We start from the raw sequence: 19,657 nt of genomic DNA on the forward strand, positions 1-19,657 counted from the left end.
TTCTATTTTAAAACAATTTTCAAAGATTATCCTCTGTCGGAAGATATATTTATCTTATCCAAGAACACAAGATTCCATTAAAAACAAAGATTAAAAAAGCAGTTGGCAAGCAGTTTGTTTTAACGTTTACAACTTTCAGGGGCACCAGGCTGGCTCAACTCACAGAGCAGGTGACTCTTGGAATCAGGGCCTCATATGAGTTCAAGCCTCACATTGGTTGTAGAGATTAGAAATAAGTAAGTATGTACGTACATACGTACATACGGTTTATAATTTTCAAGCTGGGCATGTAGATAACTGTACCACTGTATACTTATATTCCTATCACTAATTACAGCTGTAGGACTCCCTGTAATGCAAAAGTTCTATAAATCCTGAACAAATTGGTTGTTGAAATATTTTCTTGGCAATATAAACCAAAGGACAAGACAATTGTGATCTGGATGGACCTGTTTTATAAATAATATTTTAGTAATTATCTATACAGCCTTTAAAAACAGAATTTTAAACCATCTTCATTAAGTGGTAAAATTCTTGTCTACTGGAAGGTATAGGACCAGGGCTGGATTATTGCTCGAAGTCACAATTTTTTATTTTTCGTTAGGGCAATAATACAATTTAGTTGGTTGCTAGGATTTATACAGTAATAAAGAGAACTGGTTTTTAAAAGAGGCTGTTAGAGATCAATAGGGAAATTGAGTTTGATGTTGGTAAAGGACCTGAACCGAGCACATACGTTTGGCTTTCCTTAGTAGACTCAGAGAACCAGCTACAGTCCTCCCTAGAGTTGTGAGAAAGATGACTTTTTGGGTTTTCTTCATCAGGTTTTATAACAGTATATAATTCTTACCCATCCGGTGTGTTTGATTAGGTTTTTTTTAGTTCAGCGAAGACTAATGGGAGGATTTTTATTCATTTGTTTCTGTTTGACTTTTGTTTGGTGATTGTCAGAGGCCCTGCCAGTAATGGAATTCATTGAGAATAGACTGGATGGGGCTCCTGGGTGGCTCAGTTGGTTGAGCATCCAACTCTTGATTTCAGTCAGGTCATGATCTGTGGTCTTGGGATCAAGCCCCACATCAGGCTGCACACTGCCCTGGGCATGGAGTCCTCTTGGCACTCTCTCTCCTTTCTCTCTGCTCCTCCTGCTCACATTGCCTCTCAATTAAAAAAAAAAAAAAAGAATAAACTGGATATGTCACCATACTGTGCTGAGTTTAAAATGTCAGGGTTTGGGGCGCCTGGGTGGCGCAGTCGGTTAAGCGTCCGACTTCAGCCAGGTCACGATCTCGCGGTCCGTGAGTTCGAGCCCCGCGTCGGGCTCTGGGCTGATGGCTCAGAGCCTGGAGCCTGTTTCCGATTCTGTGTCTCCCTCTCTCTCTGCCCCTCCCCCGTTCATGCTCTGTCTCTCTCTGTCCCAAAAATAAATAAATGTTGAAAAAAAAAAAATTTTAAATGTCAGGGTTTGATTTGAGCTTTTGCATTATATCCTGATACTATTAAAATAGCAGATTTCTCCCTCCCCATTGTACAAAGTACCATCAGCCCCGTCTTCAGGATCAGGCAATGGTTGTGGCTTTTCTTTCCAAAGACAGCTTTTTTTTGGTTTTGTTTTCTTTTTGTTTTTTTTAGAGAGAAAGCATGAGCTGGGAAGAGGGACGGAGGGAGGGGAGCAGGGGAGAGAGTGAGAGAGAGCAAGAGCGAGAGCAAGAAAGTCTTAAGCAGGCTTCATGTTCAGCTTGGAGCCTAATGCGGGGCTCAGTCTCACAACCGTGTGAGCATGACCTTAGCTCAAATCAAGAGTCAGCCGCTCAACTGACTGAGCCACCCACTCAAGTGCCCCGTTCCAAATACAGTTTTGTTCTTTATCAGTTGACCATTTTTTGCTCTGTAAAGGGCAAGATGGTAAATATCTGCATCCGCATTGATCTCTGTCACCACTGCTCAACTCAGACATTATATAGCACAAAGGAATCTTTCGACAGTATGTAAGCAAATGAATGTGGCTGGGTTGCAACAAAACTTTATGAACCTTGAAATTTTAATTTTCATGTGTCACAAAACTGCCTTTTTATGTAATACTAAAGGCCTACTTTTTTTTAAGTTATTTATTTTAAGAGAAGAGAGAGAGAGTGCACAAGTGAGCAGGGAGGGGCAGAGAGAGGGAAAGAGAATCCCAAGCAGGCTCCACCCTGTCAGCACAGAGCTCAATGCAAGGCTCAGTCCCGTGAACCGTGAGATCATGACCTGAGCCAAAACCAAGAGTCAGACGCTTAACCGGCTGAGTCACCCAGGCACCCCACGAAATTGCCTTAAAAAAAAAGTTTTTTTAACCATTTAAAATTGTAAAAACCATTGTGCAAACCATAGTTTGCTGATCCCTGTTTTTTATGCTTAATTCTTAAGTTATTGACACTGTAATAGAAACATAGGTTCAAGAACCTATCTGCTCGTGGAGCTCGTGACACCTGGTTGGAGGTTAGGATTCTTGAAGGGAAACACTGTACTGGCCCCTGAGTGAAATCAGCTATGTGTATTCCTGCCATTCTCACTACTGATCTGTGGTTTTTGTCTAGTGCTCAGTGCTGTGTTGGAATCCTCCTCTTTGTCTTCTGTTCTCCATGGAGACCGTGTCAAACACTTTCTGTCCTCAGAACTGCAGCCCATTCACCTCCCAACCTATCTTATGCCCTAAGCACGTGTCCTGGCTTCCTAGCTTACCCAGAAAACGGAAGCCATCAAGCAGAGACTCCATTTCCTGCCTCCAGACCAGCCACTGTAACTACACAGAAACTCATGCTTTCTACCTCTCCTCCGGTTGAAATAGAAGGAGATGTCACCTTAAAGCTGTCGTTAGCCACAGTAATAATTACTCTATTTTTCGCTGAGATGGTCTTACCCTCTCGGCTTCCGGGGACTTCTCATAAATTCCAGTTTGCTGCTTGACGTTCCTTTTTGCCTTTTAACTTTGCTGTCAGTTATTCAGTGTATCTTTTCTGTCGTTCTGAGGAGCGTGATGCGTCTGTTGTGATGTGCCTGTTGTGTCCTAGCCGGTCTCTCTCGTACCCCTCGTCTTACAACACCTCTCTCTCTGCTCGTTCTGCTGAGCATAGGTGTTGCTTAGATTCTTGCCCTAGGCTCGTGTCTTTAATTCTGTACCTTCTCTGAAGCTTACGTTACCACTGGCGGGAACCTGGTGACTCACAGATGTGCACTTCCAGCCCATATTTTCTCTTGCACGTAGTCTCCTGCCTCATGGCCATCTTCAGCCTCAGAACTCCTGCGTTGCTTTATCTCATCTCGTGAAATCGCCATTCCCTCATTGCTCCAGGGAAGGATTTGGGCATCTCTCTGGCAACTCCACTTACTCCTCATTCAGTCTTCTGAACATCTCTCTGTTCTCACTGCTAACTCGGGGCAGAGTGGTCTGTTGCCTGTTGCACCTGCTCCACACCGCATCCTTTGCACAGGAGACAGATCTTTTCTACCAGCTTGAAACCCTGCAGTGACTGCTCGTTGTCCCCAAGAAAACGCCCAAACAAAGCCTATCGTTTTGCCGGTCGTCCCTTCCTCACTCTCACCCCAGCCTGGACTACGTCCATGTCCCCAAAGGAGCCATGCACTTTTTTTCATAGCCTTGAAAAATGCCATCGGGGACATTTCTCTGTGTTCCTGAAGCCTGGGTTAGCTCTCCACTCTGAACTGGAATCTCTTATCCATAACCTCAACTGTCCTGAAAGCTCACAGGGCAGAAACTCTCTGAAGACTTGCTCCCAGAATGGGCCACAGTGTTCGGGAGACATCTCATTCCATGAGCTTGGTTAGGTGCATTTTCCCATGTCTTTTTAGGTTGAGATCAATACTTCAGTCCTGTGTTCACACCTTCTGGGTATCACCCCGCTGCCATGATAAACGAAAGGTGTTCTCACGCCCAACACTATCGAGACTACCTGCTGTCCTCAGCAGAAACAAGATACTTAGAGAAACAGTTTGTGGGCAGCCCGGTCCACTTCATATAGGATCTCCTGCTCCAGCCCCCAGAATGCTCCCCTCTTACATATTTCACAGTAAACACCCGAGTCCAACTAAAGTATCAGGTGAGCTCTGGTAAATGAGGCAGACACCCCAGAAAAGAAGGGCCAGAAAAGAGCACTCTCTGAATCCCGTGGAGGTAGATGCTGGGCAGGATTGGCAAAGAGAGTTTGCAGGCTGAAGTTAGTTGATATGCCTGTAACTTGCTACATATTTTTTTTTTTTTTTTTTTTTTTTTTACTTCAGATACCTAGAGTTGGGAATAAGTGATGATGTATGTATGACAGTAATTTAGAACAGAAGCTACAAATGTCTGATTTAAAGCCTGTTGATATTTTTCCAGAGAGAGAGAGCGCAACACGGTGATAAGTGTGGATGGCACAGCTGGATCCTTAGGTGCAGATGCTGCCTCAGCACTTACTGGCAGTCTGTGCCTTAGTTTCCTAACCTGTAAAATCAAGTTTTAATAGTAACGAATAGCTAATAATCAGTAGTACCTCGTAAGATTGTGAGGATATTTAAATGAGTTAATATATGTAAAGCCTTTAGAAAGCCAAGCACTCATGTAAGTTTTTCAAGACTAAATAAGTTTGAAAATTAAGGAGATCAGGGAAGATTTTTATTTTGACTGCTCTAGACTCATTTTTTCCCCTCAAACGTAAGGAGCGTCAGATGCTAGAAGTTATCTTACGTGTTCTGACATTTGTCTCTGAAGAAACTCTTGGAAAAGAGCCACCTTCACCAAGGTGCATGCCGTGAATTGGCATTTTACGGTCCGTCTAGTCCTACCTCTTGAGGTCCTATCTTTGAGTCTTGAATAGCTAGGGTAGGAGTTTAATCTGCGGCTACTAAAATGGACACACTTGAGTGCCCAGGTCACATCTGGTCTCTTAAAGAGTGTGCTAGGCAGCAGAGGTGTCCTAGGATCAGGACACCATAACAGACATCTTACCTCGGCAAGATTTAAAGTTGTGGCATAAACGGTTCCTTTTTATTTCCAGACAGCTGTGGTTGTTTTAAACCTTCACAGAAGTCACTTATGAACGTACTGCTTCTGAAGAGGAAAAGAGAAACTCTAGATGCTGTGCTTTGGACGTAAATGCTGGCACTCTTCAGAAACGGGGGGCAGGTGGCTGTTAGTCTTAGATTCTTTCTAGAAGTTGAGCCTCAAGGATATTAGGGTCTGGAAAAGAAGTTGGTTTTCTGGTTTTTGGTTTTAAATTTCTTTTGCAAGGAGGTGAGGGAGAAACACAGGAAAAATCACATACTCTTCTCTCATACTATTCATTTAACTCTTGTTTTAAAAACAACTTTGAGTTTATCACAAAACTTTGAAAAACATTTGTCACTTTTATTTTCTAAGTGTTTTTCTTCCATACAGGAACTTTGCATTGATGGCGACTAATTTGTGTGTTTTTCTTTTTTTTCTTTTTTTCTTTTTGCATGCTGTCCCCTGTGTTGGAACTCTCAATAGAGAGTAAGTTGGTTCAATATTTGTTGGAAACCTAACTTTACTGCATGACTGTGAAATTAACCCTTTTTCTCTATTTTCTCTCCCGAAGAGTTCATGCAGTGTTGGACCCTTTGCAATCCACGAAATGCTATTTGCAGTTATGCAAACTGTCATTCTGTTTGGAGATGTGCTTCTTAATCTACTAATTAATCTAATTTGATGATGTTCTTCTGTTCTGTATTTGATGACTGGCACACCTAAGACATAAGTGAGATTAAGAAAAGACCACCTCAACTGTAATAGCTCCAGTGGTCTAGTCGTTTTCTAGTAAATTACAGGTGTGAGATACGTGGAATTATAAATCGATTCCACTGAAGGTTGGTTCCATTGAATTATTTAAAAAAGTAATTCCCAAATTTTGCAATTACTAAAAAAATAATTAGTCCCAATCTCCCCATATATACTTTCTAATATTCTATAAATGTCATTCCATAAAAGCAAACAAAACAGTTTATGGAGCAGTGGGTCTCAAATTTCTTTTCTGAAATCAGATTTTTAACCCTAATATTAGCATATCTACTTTCCATTTTCTTCTTTAATTTTAGATAAGGTCATGGGAGGATATCAACATCTGGCAGTGAACTCTTTGTGATAAGGCAGCCACATAAGAAATTGTATGTGACATTCCCAATATATATTTTAGATAGATCGATCGATAGATCGATAGATAGATACAGGCGTGTATGTTGTCACTTAGTAAGTACCACTGATAGGATGTATTTTGAAAAACAATAGTAGAATTCTCTGTGTGGAGTACTGTAGATAACATGTCTACTTTTTTGGGCATCTGTACTCTATCAAAAGAAATTTCTACCCAGGAGACTCAGAGAAGTCTTCTTGAAGAAAATAGCAGTTCAGATCTTGTCAGGAACATAAACTTCGGATATGGCAGCGTGAGATGGTTGGGCCTCCTGGGAAGGACTGCCCTGAGTCCCGAGAAGTGGGAGATGTCAGAAAGTGTGTAGAAGAGAGAAGGAGGTTAACCTTGGCCGGGATGAAGGGAAGATCCTGTGCATCTTCCCTTGCCAATGAGAACAAAGGGCTGGCTACCAATTACAGGGTAAATTTCCGCTTAATAGAAGATCCTTACCCTTTAAGGAACTTTTCCTACACGTTAATTGAACAACTTTTTACTCAGTCCTCAGCCTCTGGTAAACTGTGAGCTTGTTTCTAATTGGTAATGCACAACTATACAAAAACAGAGGCTTCATTCTCAAGTGTTCTGTGTTTCAAATGGGAAGATAATATAAATACAGAAAAAGCTAAATAGCACCATAGAGCTAGTCCCACAACAGCTTCCGAGAAGGAAAGATCAGTGGCTATATCCTAAAGTGGTCTGAGAAGCTCTTTGGCTGGGACATGAGTGGCAAACTTTGTAGTGAGTCACATGCTGTGTATAAATAGAGGAAGTATGGTAGGAAGTCAGGAGTGTGGTGAGATGTGCTCAGGAACAGTAGACCGTATGTTGCCAGATAGTCTGAGATCAGTTTGGAGAGTTAGAACCTGGTCTGAGCATTTGAGATGTCATTCTGCACACTGTTGTATAGACAGTGGAGGATTTTTTTTCTCTCAGGATGGCACCCGTCTGGAGGTGAGAAAGCAGACACGCGTTGGCCTGCTGCCTGTTCTGTAGATAAAGTTCTGTGGAGCACAGCTGTGCACACTCATGTGCATACTGTCTGCAGCTGTGCTACAGTGGCAGCGTCGAGTAGTTGTGACAGACACCATATGGCCTGCAAAGCCTAGAACGCGTACTTACCTGGCTTGTTCTAGAAATCCAGACCTGAGGTAGAAAGGCGTGGTGCCTAAAGTGATAGTGTGACGGACAGATTTGGAGAAGGCCTCAAGAGAACTGTTCTCGAGGTCATGGGGCCTAGTAGGCTAGATCAGAGAGGGTCTGTTAAAGTCACACCTTGGATGAAAAGAGAATCAGGAAGAAGACTAGCTCTTCATCGCCACACATTTAGGATGGAGAAGCACAATGCCTGGCAACTAGAATGAAAGAAAGACGGGAAATAATAAGAGGAAAGCAGTGGAAGCTCCAGAATGGCCAAGCATACTAAGCTAGTGAAAAAGCTGCTACATTTCACGGTGAGAAGATGATGGGTGGGAGGGAAACTGAAGGGGAAATTCGTGAGACATTGTCTTCTGCAGCTGTAAGCAAGGGATTTAGATTGAGAATAAAAGAGTAAAGATAGTAGAGGGGAGAGAACAAGAATCCAGAATATAAAGATTAGTCTTAAAGAGGAATAAAATTGGTTCTCCCTTGTAGAAACGATTATTAGAAGGATGGCTGTAGAGGAGATCAAAGGGGGTGGGGGGATGTCCGTGGAGAATTTTATGTTGAATGACAGTAAAGTGAATGAGGTAAGTTATCTCATAATAGAGTGGATGGAACACAGTGGGAAACCTAGCGACTTAGCTCTGAGTCCCGATCCAACCGTTCACTATGGAAGCCTTGGGCAAGTCATGTAATTTTCTGGTTCTCAGTTTCCTGAGAACCAGATAAAATGAGAGTTGACTCAGGCATTCTAATGTTAGCTTTGCTGTAGTGAAAGCTTAAAGTTGGAATCTTCAGGAAAAGAGGCAGGAGTTGAAACAAGATTAAAAGTGAATCAGAGAATTAGAGTGCTGTGCCTGGCAAAGCAGGTTTAAGGGGATGGACCGGAAGCCCCAATGTGTAGTGTCTGCTGTAACTTCTGAGGTGTGGATACTCCCACCATGGCCGATTTCAAGGTACCAGCCAGCTTACAAAATTCCTGTACACTTAGCAATCAGCTTTCTAGGCGAGTACCCACTGACTCCAGCACAGCACTGGACTGATTTGCCAGGTACCAGTAAGAGTGAGTACTAAGTTAGATACATGCATTTGCTCTAGAGTGGGTTTAGTGGGGTTCCTCAACTTTATGCCAGACTCTGAGGAGACAGCCAGCAGCTACTCGAGTCAGTGGGCCAAGTTTTATATCTAAGAGAAGCCAGATTTTGGGGGAAGTGGGGTGGAAGTTCATGATTTTGCACTGTAAGCAAGAGCAGTGTTGAAGAGATACGGCCTGGGGATCGGACGGTATTAGAAAATTTTAAGTAGTCATAGTTCCTGCTTTTATAATTAGAGTACATTTGAGCACAGAGCTAAGGTGTATTTTTTTCTAACTTGGGGTCAAATATGAAACCTTAGTTCTAATTCTGGTCAGGAAAATCCTTCATTTTCTAACATAAGAGAAAAAATGGGAGTTCGTGTATAACTGAATAACGGAAAGTCAATAATAAGATATATGTTGAGCAAAACTCCTTAATTCTCAAATTAGCAAAGTTTTGAGATTATTAACTTTTTTAAACTATAGTTTTTATGGTCTGTTGTGATTATAAGTTGTCTCATAATATAATGCCTGACGTTGTCCTAAGAGTTTTTTTCTTTACCTGGAAATAAATTCTCCACTATGGTGCTGAATTTCTTGTAGAGATATACCTTAGTGTCGGTCATTTTTCCTAAGTATTTTAATGAGATGCATTACTTAAGAATATTAGCATTCCTTTCCTTAAATTGTTTTTATCTTACAAAGTTTTTTAAACTAGTACATAAATACTGGAACCAAGTACAAAAGCCATCAAAAGAAATGGAGACTAATAGCCATCTAGGATTTTTTTAGAAATCACTAAAATGAAGATGGAGAGTTGTGTCCTGAATTTATTTTATTTTAGGTACAGTTATACTTATTCCAGATCAGTTAAAATTATGTTTGGGGAGGTTTTAACAAATAATAGATCTCATACCAAAAAAATGAGTGACAGCTGACCTATTGAGAAATGTAGGAGTCTCCAATTAGCCCAATATGTCAGGATGTTCTTATATTTTAAGGTAGCTGTCAGCATAGTCCCCCTCTGATTAACTCAGTGCCACTCCTGCAAAGAGCTGAGGCCTGGTGAGGCTATCAGTAGGTAGTTCCTTGCCCGAAATTTCAGATTACCGCGGATTTCGGTTGAACCAGATTAAGCTATGGCATCATTGACATCATTAGGTGTGCCAGCCATTGTGGCCAAAGTTTCTTTACCAAGTGACGCTGCATGGAATAGCTAATTGTTGAACTTCGGCAGAAGTTGGATAACATTTCAAACATACTCTTGTATCACAGAGTCCAATGAAAAGCAAGAGAGATTGTTTTTCCGCTTGGCTGCCAATCGCTGTGCCTCTGATTCCTGTATTCCCTTTCTATTTCGGTTTTGAATGAAGCATAGAGGTCAATATTTCCTCCTTTTTCTCTCCCCTTCCCCATTTACCCACCGTAGGTATTCAGCATGTTCTTGGAGACTCTAGTGGATTTCATACAAGTCCACAAAGATGATCTTCAAGATTGGTTGTTTGTACTGCTGACTCAACTCTTAAAAAAAATGGGTGCTGATTTGCTGGGGTCTGTTCAGGCAAAAGTTCAGAAAGCCCTTGATGTTACAAGGTAATAGTTTCTTCATCTATTTCCAGTTTATCCAGTAGTAATCAGGAGTGTTTAGTTTCTCTGTTTCGATTTCTGAGTCCTTTCAATCCATTTATGCTGCATGGGCTTCATTTGAAAATTATTAATCATGCTCGTTCACATGATATATTTAATGCAACAATGGTCCTTAAATCAAACACTGCCTTTCTTATCTAAAACTGTCATGAACATTAGTTGAGTAACTCAAGGTCGTATTTTATCTTACTTAAGATATTCAAAATAGAGTTCAAGATCTTATTCAATCTAATGTAAAAAAAAAAAAATATTTCCTAAATTTAAAAAGAATGTTTTGTTATGCACTTAAACATTCAGAATCTTTCTTCAGATGATGTTGAACCAGTGATCTATTTCTACTTTCTTGTGTAGATAGATTGTTGAGGTGAGTCTAAGAATTCAGATACTAGGTCTAGGGAGCCATTTCTGATCATGTCAACTTGCAGAATGTTCTGTTTACATGCACAGTTGAAGCAAGATAGACCGTTATCACTGTAGTGTTGGTTTTTAAGCACCAGTAGGGCATAGATTCAGATGCTCAGATTGTTCTGGGAACAGCTTGTGTGCTGCCCGACATAGACTGTGTACCACTCACAGACACTGCTTTGTTGTGCTCTTTGAGTGATGTGATGTTTTTGGTAGTAAGCATAGCTTTCTGTTTAGTTTGCTAAACGTCTACTTGATTAATTTTTGTTCTGCTTTGTTCTTTCCTTATTTCAGAGAATCTTTTCCAAATGATCTTCAATTCAATATTCTAATGAGATTTACAGTTGATCAGACCCAAACACCAAGCTTGAAGGTAAAAATTTGCAGTCTTTCGAAGACATTGTAAGGAATTAAAGCGTTTTGTTAATAATGTTGACGTTTATATTTCTGTCTAATAAGAAGCTGTTCCATCAGTGGATTTTGTTTTATAAACTTTCAGACACTCAAGCCAGCGCTTCGGGACCAGCTTCACTCTTTTTGGAGCTCCAAGGTTTTTTTGTTTTTGTTTTAATCTGCATTATTTCTTTTCTTGACTCTCTTTAAAAACGCTGCCGTGTTGCAGAGAATGTTTGTGTGCATCTGTTTTCAACTACTAACCTCTGTAAGCCTCACTTTGAGCATGCACAGATTTTGTTTCAAATGTGGCTCAAATGCCAGACTGTCTCTGGGAGAAGCTTCCTGGGGATCTCCATTTGGAAGGCAGCACAAGTATGGCCGTCTAACTCTGAGCTGGTAACGCAGACTCATGCTATAAAGTCCTCTCTCATCTTATGTTTGTGATTTCCCAGTTGTTTTTTTAAGTGTAGAAGTTTGAATAGGTATTTTGGGCAAACTGTCAGTTTTGCCTGTGTATTTATTCTAGTAAACAAAAAATTTTAAGTTTAATCTCCCTGCTGTTCTCCAGTTCTCTTTAACTGAAACGGTAACTTTTTTCTTCTTTGTGCAATGTGATATTTCTAATGTGTGCATAAAATTTAGAGTCGGGGTTAACTTTCTCAATTGCTATTAGCACACATTTTCTAGTTAACTTATGTGAAAACGAGGTGGATTCCAATTTGTGACTTAAACATAAAAGAACAAATAATAAAGAAGCCCCTAAATTCTTTAGCAGGGATGTTTTCTTAGTTTTATTAAATGAGATTAAAGTCAGGGAAATAACAAGCATATGTGCATTTAAAAGCCTTACGTTTTTCTGCTCTCTTCTGCACGAAATGTATTTCTACAAGCATTGTTGCCAATGATCAATTTTCCTTTAAGTTTCTGAATATGATTTTGCCTTAAAATTCACAATTATGTTTGTTACCAGGGTTGACTTAGACTCGACATAATGTTAATTTCTCAGAGCTGCTTTGTGAAAGGGATTCTATCTGTTTTGATTTTAAAACGTGACCTACAGGAGAATAATTTACTTGATATTATTGATAAATATGTTTTGAATTCATTCTCTGTTCTAGCCATTGTGCAAGGCACTCCTAGGAATATAAAACTTACAATTTCTTATCATTATTATAATGCATGATAAACTGTAGTAAGGATTATGATTTAGGTACCAGGGAGTAGGCACTCAAGTGCTGTAGAAAATATACGTAGAGATTTTTCATGGGGCCGCAGAAAGGGAGGTCTAAACCATTAGCTTAAGAAATAAGGGTCATAGGGGAGTTCGGGGAGAAGATACAGTTGCTAAATGCCTAAAGAAAACCAGTGGGAAACAAAACTAATCAAAATTTGCTTTCCTATTGGGAAACATAGTGGGTACTGGAGTTACAGACTAAATCTGTAAAAGCCATTATCTATATGGCTTTTATATCTTATGTTATATATACATGTATTATAGATTATATACACACACGTATGCAGGCAACGTTGTAGGGGAAAATCACTCTAAAACTCCTAAATTGATACTTGAAGATACAAGGAGAAGTTAAATTGGAGCCATACCTTAGGCCAAAAATAAAAGTAACTTTAAATTGGGTGACAGATTAAGATTAAAACACTGAACAGGTTATAGAAAAAACAGGTTATACACAAACAACTTGTGTATGAGATCTATAAAATTCTTTATTGATAAAAAATGATGGATCTTTCAGGTAAAAGAGAAAATTTATTTCTCACAGTCATGTGGTTAAATGTCAGAAAAGAAGCAATAGAATAGGGGGAAATAGCAATACAGAGTGATTCTGAGTAATATTAAAAAGAATAATTTTGGTGATCTTTTTCTGGGTTTCACAGATATGTTGTAAAGTTAAACACACTTTAGCAGCTAGATTATTTTTCCTTCTCTGAATGCATGTTCATGTTATTAAAATTACAGACTGTGTATATAAACTCGTGAAATATCCTACTTAAATCTAAACTTTCAAATGATTATTATGTGTGTATTGTGGTTATTTTGCCTAGTAGTATTATAAACGCACCTACTCTGTGAAACCCTTGAAAGCTTATATGCCTCCGTAAATTGCTAAGACACTGCACTAGTTGAATCTCACGTAGAACAAATAAATATATTCAGTTATTGGTGGTAGCAAGTTGAAAACGATGACATTGATGTTCATTCTTTGATTCACTGTACTTGCTGTTCAGTTATTCACACTGAGAGGTGACACGGCTTTGGGAATCCAGAATATTAAGTGCTACTGTAATTTATCAGGCCTGCTACTGCAAAATTAATCATAAGTCTCTTTCCCTCTCCACTGGACATTTTACCTGGACAGATGATGGATTAACTCTCAAATTTTTTCTCAATACATCTAAAAGTTATAGTTACTTCTTAAAATGTATTCATTTTGAGGCGCGCCTGAGTGGCTCAGTCCGTTGAGCATCTGACTTCAGTTCCTGTCACGATCTTGAGGTTTGTGAGTTCGAGCCCTGCATCAGGCTCACTGCTGTCGGCTCAGAGCCCGCTTCAGATCCTCTATCCGCCGCCCCCCCTCCCCCGCCCCGCCGCCTCTCTTTCTGCCCCTCCCCCGTTCACACTTGCACGTGCTCTCTCTCTCTCTCTCAAAAATGAATAAACATATAAAAAAAGTTTTAAAACTTTAATCATTTTGAAATGAAGAATGTAATCTGATCCCCCCCCTTTTTTTTAAACTGGAAGCCAAAGGGGGAAAATGTGCAAGAGTCAGAACCTTATATTAACACTTTGCTTCCTTTACATAAAACTTGGCACAGTACCTCCCAAAGACCTTATTTGGGTTTAGTGAGACAAGTAACATCTTAAGATCAATAACAAGGGGAGACAGAACATTGAAAACCTGATTATCTTCGTCTTTGGCAGTATTTTTTCAATGTTGCTGTTTTAATCATACACGCCTTCCTTTATCTAAGTCAGCAAGTGGGTGTTTAATATGTTGCTCTACGTAACACCTGCTCTATCTAGCTGTGCGGTTTGCCAGCTGCCACTTCTAAACCGCACTAGCAGAGTCTTTCAGAGTCCTTGTCTAGAACCGCTAGGGTGTTAGAAGATGTGACTTCTCAAAGTTTTTCTCAGCCGGTGCTTCTGCCCTCACATCCCTGAGAGAATGGCGGTAATTGAACAGCGGCTCACTCTAAGGATAACAAAGGCTGAGCCTACGGAAGAAGCACGTACGCTCTGCCCCACCTGATTTTGAAGCCTGCGTTTGACCACACCCCACCTATACCAGGCACCCAAACCTCAGGAATTACAAAGAAATGTTGTCTTTGCTCCAGCGGTCCTTGTGTAAAACTTTTTTGTGACACTTCTTTTGAAAGGTGGTTCTGGGGGCGCCTGGGTGGCGCAGTCGGTTAAGCGTCCGACTTCAGCCAGGTCACGATCTCGCGGTCCGTGAGTTCGAGCCCCGCGTCGGGCTCTGGGCTGATGGCTCAGAGCCTGGAGCCTGTTTCCGATTCTGTGTCTCCCTCTCTCTCTGCCCCTCCCCCGTTCATGCTCTGTCTCTCTCTGTCCCAAAAAAATAAAAATAGAAAAAATAAATTAAATAAATAAATAAATAAATAAATAAATAAATAAATAAATAAAAATGAAAGGTGGTTCTGGATCTCATGGGGTGAATGTTACTGTATGTTTGGCACAAAAACCTGTATTGCCCACCTTGATTACTTACTTGGTTTATGATACCTTATTTCCAGAATACTTTGGTTCATTTCCCCAAAAGCCAAATTACACTTAATTTATAAAGACTGGCTCCCAGGGAAATGTAGACAAGAGTCAGCTGTAAGCTCTGAAGGCCGACTCAAGGAGAAGGGTATAATCTTGTCAAGAGAGTCTTCAGCAGTTCAGACACAGGGAATGAAACACCTGGGATTTAAAAGTTCTGCTATATGTGAAAACAAAAATCCACATTTCCATGTATTTGTACCTCAGGTATGTAGGTGGTTATGTAATTTCTTTTTTGTTATTGTTGATGTTTCGTTTCGTATTGGTTTGAAAAATAATCACCTGATTGCTTTTGAAGTGTAGTCAGTATCCCTCAGTGACCATCTGGTTGTCCTCTCTCATTTGCTTACCTCTGCAGGTGAAAGTTGCTATCCTTAAATACATAGAAACTCTGGCCAAGCAGATGGATCCAGGAGATTTTATAAATTCCAGTGAAACTCGCCTGGCAGTGTCTCGGGTCATCACTTGGACAACAGAACCCAAAAGTTCTGATGTTCGGAAGGTATGTTTTAACGTAAGATTTAGAAGGTAAATTAGAAAAACAAGTCAGTCATTTTGGATTGCCAACAAAGGGAATTAATATTTCTGGACATTACCGGTTAGTATTGATTTATTTACTTGGTGATACGAAGACTTGTTTTTTTATCTTCTCTTTTAAATGATTTAAAATTTTATCCAGTTAATATGAGTATAGTTTTCAAACTTAGAATAAGAAACCAACTCTCATTGCCACAGTCCTCCCAACCTCTAATCTTGTAACCATTCAAAATATAGTTGACCCTTTTTGGTATCCAAAATACATAAAGAACTACAGAACTCAACATCTAAAAACAAATAATCCAGTTTTCAAAATGAGCAGAAGACATGAACAGACATTTCTCTAAAGAAGACATACAGATGGCAAACCAACATGGGAAGATGCTCAACGTCACTCATTATCAAGGAAATGCAAATCAAAACCACAATGAGTTGTCACTTTACATCTGTCAGAATGGCTAAAATCAAAAACACAGGAGACAATAAGTATTAGTGGGGATGTAGAGACTGAAGAACCCTCTTGCTTGGCTGGTGGGAATGCAAATTGGTGCAGCCACTCTGGGAGACAGTATGGAGGCTCCTCAAATAATTAAAAATAGAACAACTACCCTATGAGCTAGGAATTACGCTATTAGGTGTTTACCCAAAAAATACAAGAACACTAATTCAAAGGGATACATTTACCCCTATGTTTATAGCAGCATTATTTACAATAGTCAAATTATGGAAGCAGCCCAAGTGTCCACCAATTGATGAATGGATAGGAGGTAGCATATACATGTACAGTGGAATATTATTCAGCCATAAAAAAAGAATGAAATCTTGCCGTTTGCAACAACACGGATAGAGCCAGAAAATATAATGCTTCGCAAAATAAGTCAGAGAAGGACAAATACCATATGATCCCACTCATGTGGAACTTAAGAAACAAAACAAAGGTGGAAAAAAAGACAAGCCAAGAAACACTCTTCTTTTTTTTTTTTTTTTTTTTAATGTTTGTTTATTTTTGAGAGAAAGAGAAAGAGCATGAGCTCTGAGAGGGGCAGAGAGAGAGGGAGACACAGAATCTGAAGCAGGCTCCAGGCTCCAAGCTATCAGCACAGAGCCCGACGTGGGGCTCAAACTCACAAACCACGAGATCATGAGCTGGAATCAGATGCTCAACTGACTGAGCCACCCAGGCACCCCAAACAGACTCCTAACTGTAGAAAAAAACTGAGAGGGATGGGGGAAATACAGAAGGGTGATTAAAGAGTACACGTATCATGATCAAAAAAATAAATAAAGTGAATAAAAACAAAAAAAATACAGTGCACCCTTGAACAACACAGATTTGGACTGTGCCAATCCACTTACATGCAGATTTTTTTTTTATAGCATAGTTCTGTGAATGTATTTTCTCTTCCTTATGATTTTCTTAATAACATCTTTTCTGTAGCTTATTTTATTAAAAGAATACAGTATATAATACATATAACATACAAAAGGTATGTTAATCAGCTGTTTATATTGCCATTAAGGTTTCTGGTTAACAGTAGGCTATTAGTAATTAAGTTTAGGGGGAATCAACTTATAAAAAGTGCAGAGTTGACTGCACAGGGTTGGTGTCCCTAACCGCTGCATTGTTCAAGGGTCAACTGTAGTCCAGATGTTTCCACTTGCATGCACCAGTGTATTTCAGATAAGAATTTACAGTGTTTCCTGATTTACTCATTTTGGGCATGATCTATTGATCTGTTGATAAATCTAGCCATGAGTAGCTTTCTATCTTCCTTTGTACATAAGAACTTAGCTTAACCCATACCATTCCCACATCTTTTCGTGTACCTTTCCCCATAATTTTCAGAATACGTATGAATCAGATACTGGTAATCAATGGAATCAATTTACCTTTTGACTGTGGAAGTATTCACTCCTATACCAAGTGGTCTGTTGCTTCCTTCTTTTCTTATAAGAGTTTTGTCGTGGTGTAAATAATTTGCCTTGTTTTTCATTTGCCTGGGTTTTTTTTAATGTTTATCTGTTCATATTTTCACCATCTCTGCAACATGCTTATGGCTAACATTTTCCGTGTGCTCAAAGACGTAAATTATTTATTTATTTATTCCATGGGGAGGCCCTTCTTAGACCTTTTGTTCTTCTCGCCATCTTCCTGAGACTTCGTCTTCACCCATCATTTCTTGCATCCTACATGTGGCATTGCTCACTCTCTTCCTTTGTGAATCATTATCTTCAATATTTACTACAAAGAAGAGCACGGAGCATACATTTTTTGACCTTTGTTTCTAATGGTGAACGCTTTACCCAACAGAAGCAGAATATTACCTTCTTCTCAAATGTACATGGAACATTCTCCAGGATAAGACCACATGCTAGGTGATAAACCTCAGTAGCTTTCTTAAAAGGATGAAAATAATACAGAGAATGTTCTCTCACCACAATGGAATGAAACTAGAAATTAGTAACACAGAAGTGTGGAGGGCTCACAAATATGTGGAAATTAGGTAACTTCTAAATCGCCAGTGGATCAAAGAAGAACTCAAAAGGGAAATTAGAAAAATACAGTGAGGTGAATGCAAATGGAGACATGATCTACCAGAACTTACAGGATGCAGCCATAGCAGTGCTTAGAGGGAAATTTATAAGTGTTAATGCCTATTATAAAAAAGAAGAAAGGTCTTAAATTAGAAAGCTTAACTGCCACCTATGACATGGGAAAAAGAACAAACTAACCCTAAAGTAAACAGGAAGACATAAGATTAAAGCACAAATTAACAAAATACAAAAACGATAATCAGTGACACTAAAAGCTGGTTTTTTGAAAGATCAACAAAATTGGCAAACTTTTAACTAGATTGACAAAGAAGAAAAGAGACTTACATTACTAGAATTAAAAATGAAAAACAAGTAAAGAGATTGACTTAGTAATCAAAAAAGAACCCACAGAGAGAGGCCCAGGCTCAAATGGCTTCACTGGTGAATTCCAGCAAACATTAATACCAGTTCTTTAGAAACTCTTTCAAAAAACAGAAGAAAGAACACTTTCCAGCTCATTCTATGAGGGCAGTTTTACCTTGATACCAAAACCAGACAAAGATGCCCCCCCTCCCCCCCCACACACACACAAAAGCCTACAGGCCAGTATCTCTTACAAATATGGATGCATTTAATCCTTGACAAAATATTAACAAACTAAATCGTGCAACATAGAATTATACACCACGCACAAGTAAATGGGATTTATCCCAGGAATGCTGGGTTAAATTAACATCTGAAAGTATGTTAATGTAATACCCCCTGCCAGTCACAAGACAAGACATGTGATCATATCAATAGAAAAGGCATCTGGTGGTGTCCCTGGGTGGCTCAGGTGGTGGCGCATGGGATTCTCCATCTCATGGTTGTAAGTTTGAGCCTCATGTTGGGTGTAGAGATGACTTAAAAATAAATCTGGGAAAAAAAAGAAAAAGACAACTGGCAAAACCTTAACATCCTTTCATGATTTAACCCCCCCCAAAAAACAAAACCAAAAAAAACTGGTAATGGAAGAGAACTTTCTCAACCCAAGAGAGGGTACCTGCAAATATCCACAGCTAAAATCATACTTAATGGTAAAAGACCGGATGCTTCCTCCTTGAAATTAGGAGGAAGACAGGATGTCTGCTCTTAGCATTTCTATTCACATATACTCTACAATTCAGTATATACTATGCGTTACACTCTACTCTGGTCTAAGTGTGCAGTACCCTTATGTCTAAAAATATGTACAACTCAGCAATTTCTATTTCTATTCAACTGGGGGTTCTAGCTATGACAGGAAAAAATAAGAAATGAAAGGCATCCTTGGCAAGTGGCATATTGGATAAAGGGTTAGTGTCCCAAAATCTATGAAGAACTTACCAAACTCAACACCCCCCCAAAAATTATCCAGTCAAGAAATGGGCAGAAGATACGAATAAACACTTTTCCAAAGAAGACATCCAGATGGCTAACAGACACATGAAAAATACTCAACATCACTCATCATCAGGGAAATATAAATCAAAATCACAATGAGGTACCACCTCACACCTGTCACAATGGCTGAAATTAACAACTCAGGAAACAACAGATGTTGGCAAGGATGTGGAGAAAGGGGAACCCTCTAGGCTCTGTTGGTGGGAATGCTAACTGGTGCAGCCACTCTGAAAAACAGTATGGAGGTTCCTCAGGAAATTAAAAATAGAACTACCCTGTGACCCAGCAATTGCATTACCAGGAACTTATCTAAAGGATACAAAAATGCTGATTTGGAGCACCTGGGTGTCTCAGTTGGTTAAGTGTCTGACTTCAGCTCAGGTCATGATCTGGTTCATGGGTTTGAGCCCCACATCAGGCTCTGTGTGACAGCTCAGAGGCTGGAGCCTGCTTCAGATTTGGTCTCCCTGTCTCTCTGCCCCTCCCCCGCTCACACTCTGTCTCAAAAACAAACACTAA

The 19,657-nt window shown here is 39.7% G+C and overlaps 1 protein-coding gene across 50 annotated transcripts in view; it reads left to right on the forward strand.

Moving 5' to 3' along the window:
- The window catches only part of CLASP2 (cytoplasmic linker associated protein 2), a 185,310-nt gene that overhangs the window by 129,614 nt on the left and 36,039 nt on the right, over positions 1-19,657 (forward strand). For 30 of the 50 annotated variants that reach the window (XM_086720337.1, XM_086720293.1, XM_086720298.1 and 27 more), the window contains 3 exons: positions 9,830-9,993; positions 10,747-10,825; positions 15,003-15,146. In XM_086720337.1, coding sequence (XP_086576463.1) covers positions 9,830-9,993; positions 10,747-10,825; positions 15,003-15,146 — 387 coding nt within the window. Of the gene's footprint in view, positions 1-9,829; positions 9,994-10,746; positions 10,826-10,951; positions 11,003-15,002; positions 15,147-19,657 lie in introns of all 50 variants that reach the window. The other 20 variants (XM_086720288.1, XM_086720290.1, XM_086720296.1 and 17 more) reach the window with 1 other exon arrangement.

This window comes from Puma concolor, chromosome C2 (genome assembly GCF_028749965.1).
Source record: "Puma concolor isolate L17-30 chromosome C2, mPumCon1.1.hap2, whole genome shotgun sequence".
In the NCBI taxonomy this organism is placed as follows: Eukaryota; Metazoa; Chordata; class Mammalia; order Carnivora; family Felidae; genus Puma; species Puma concolor.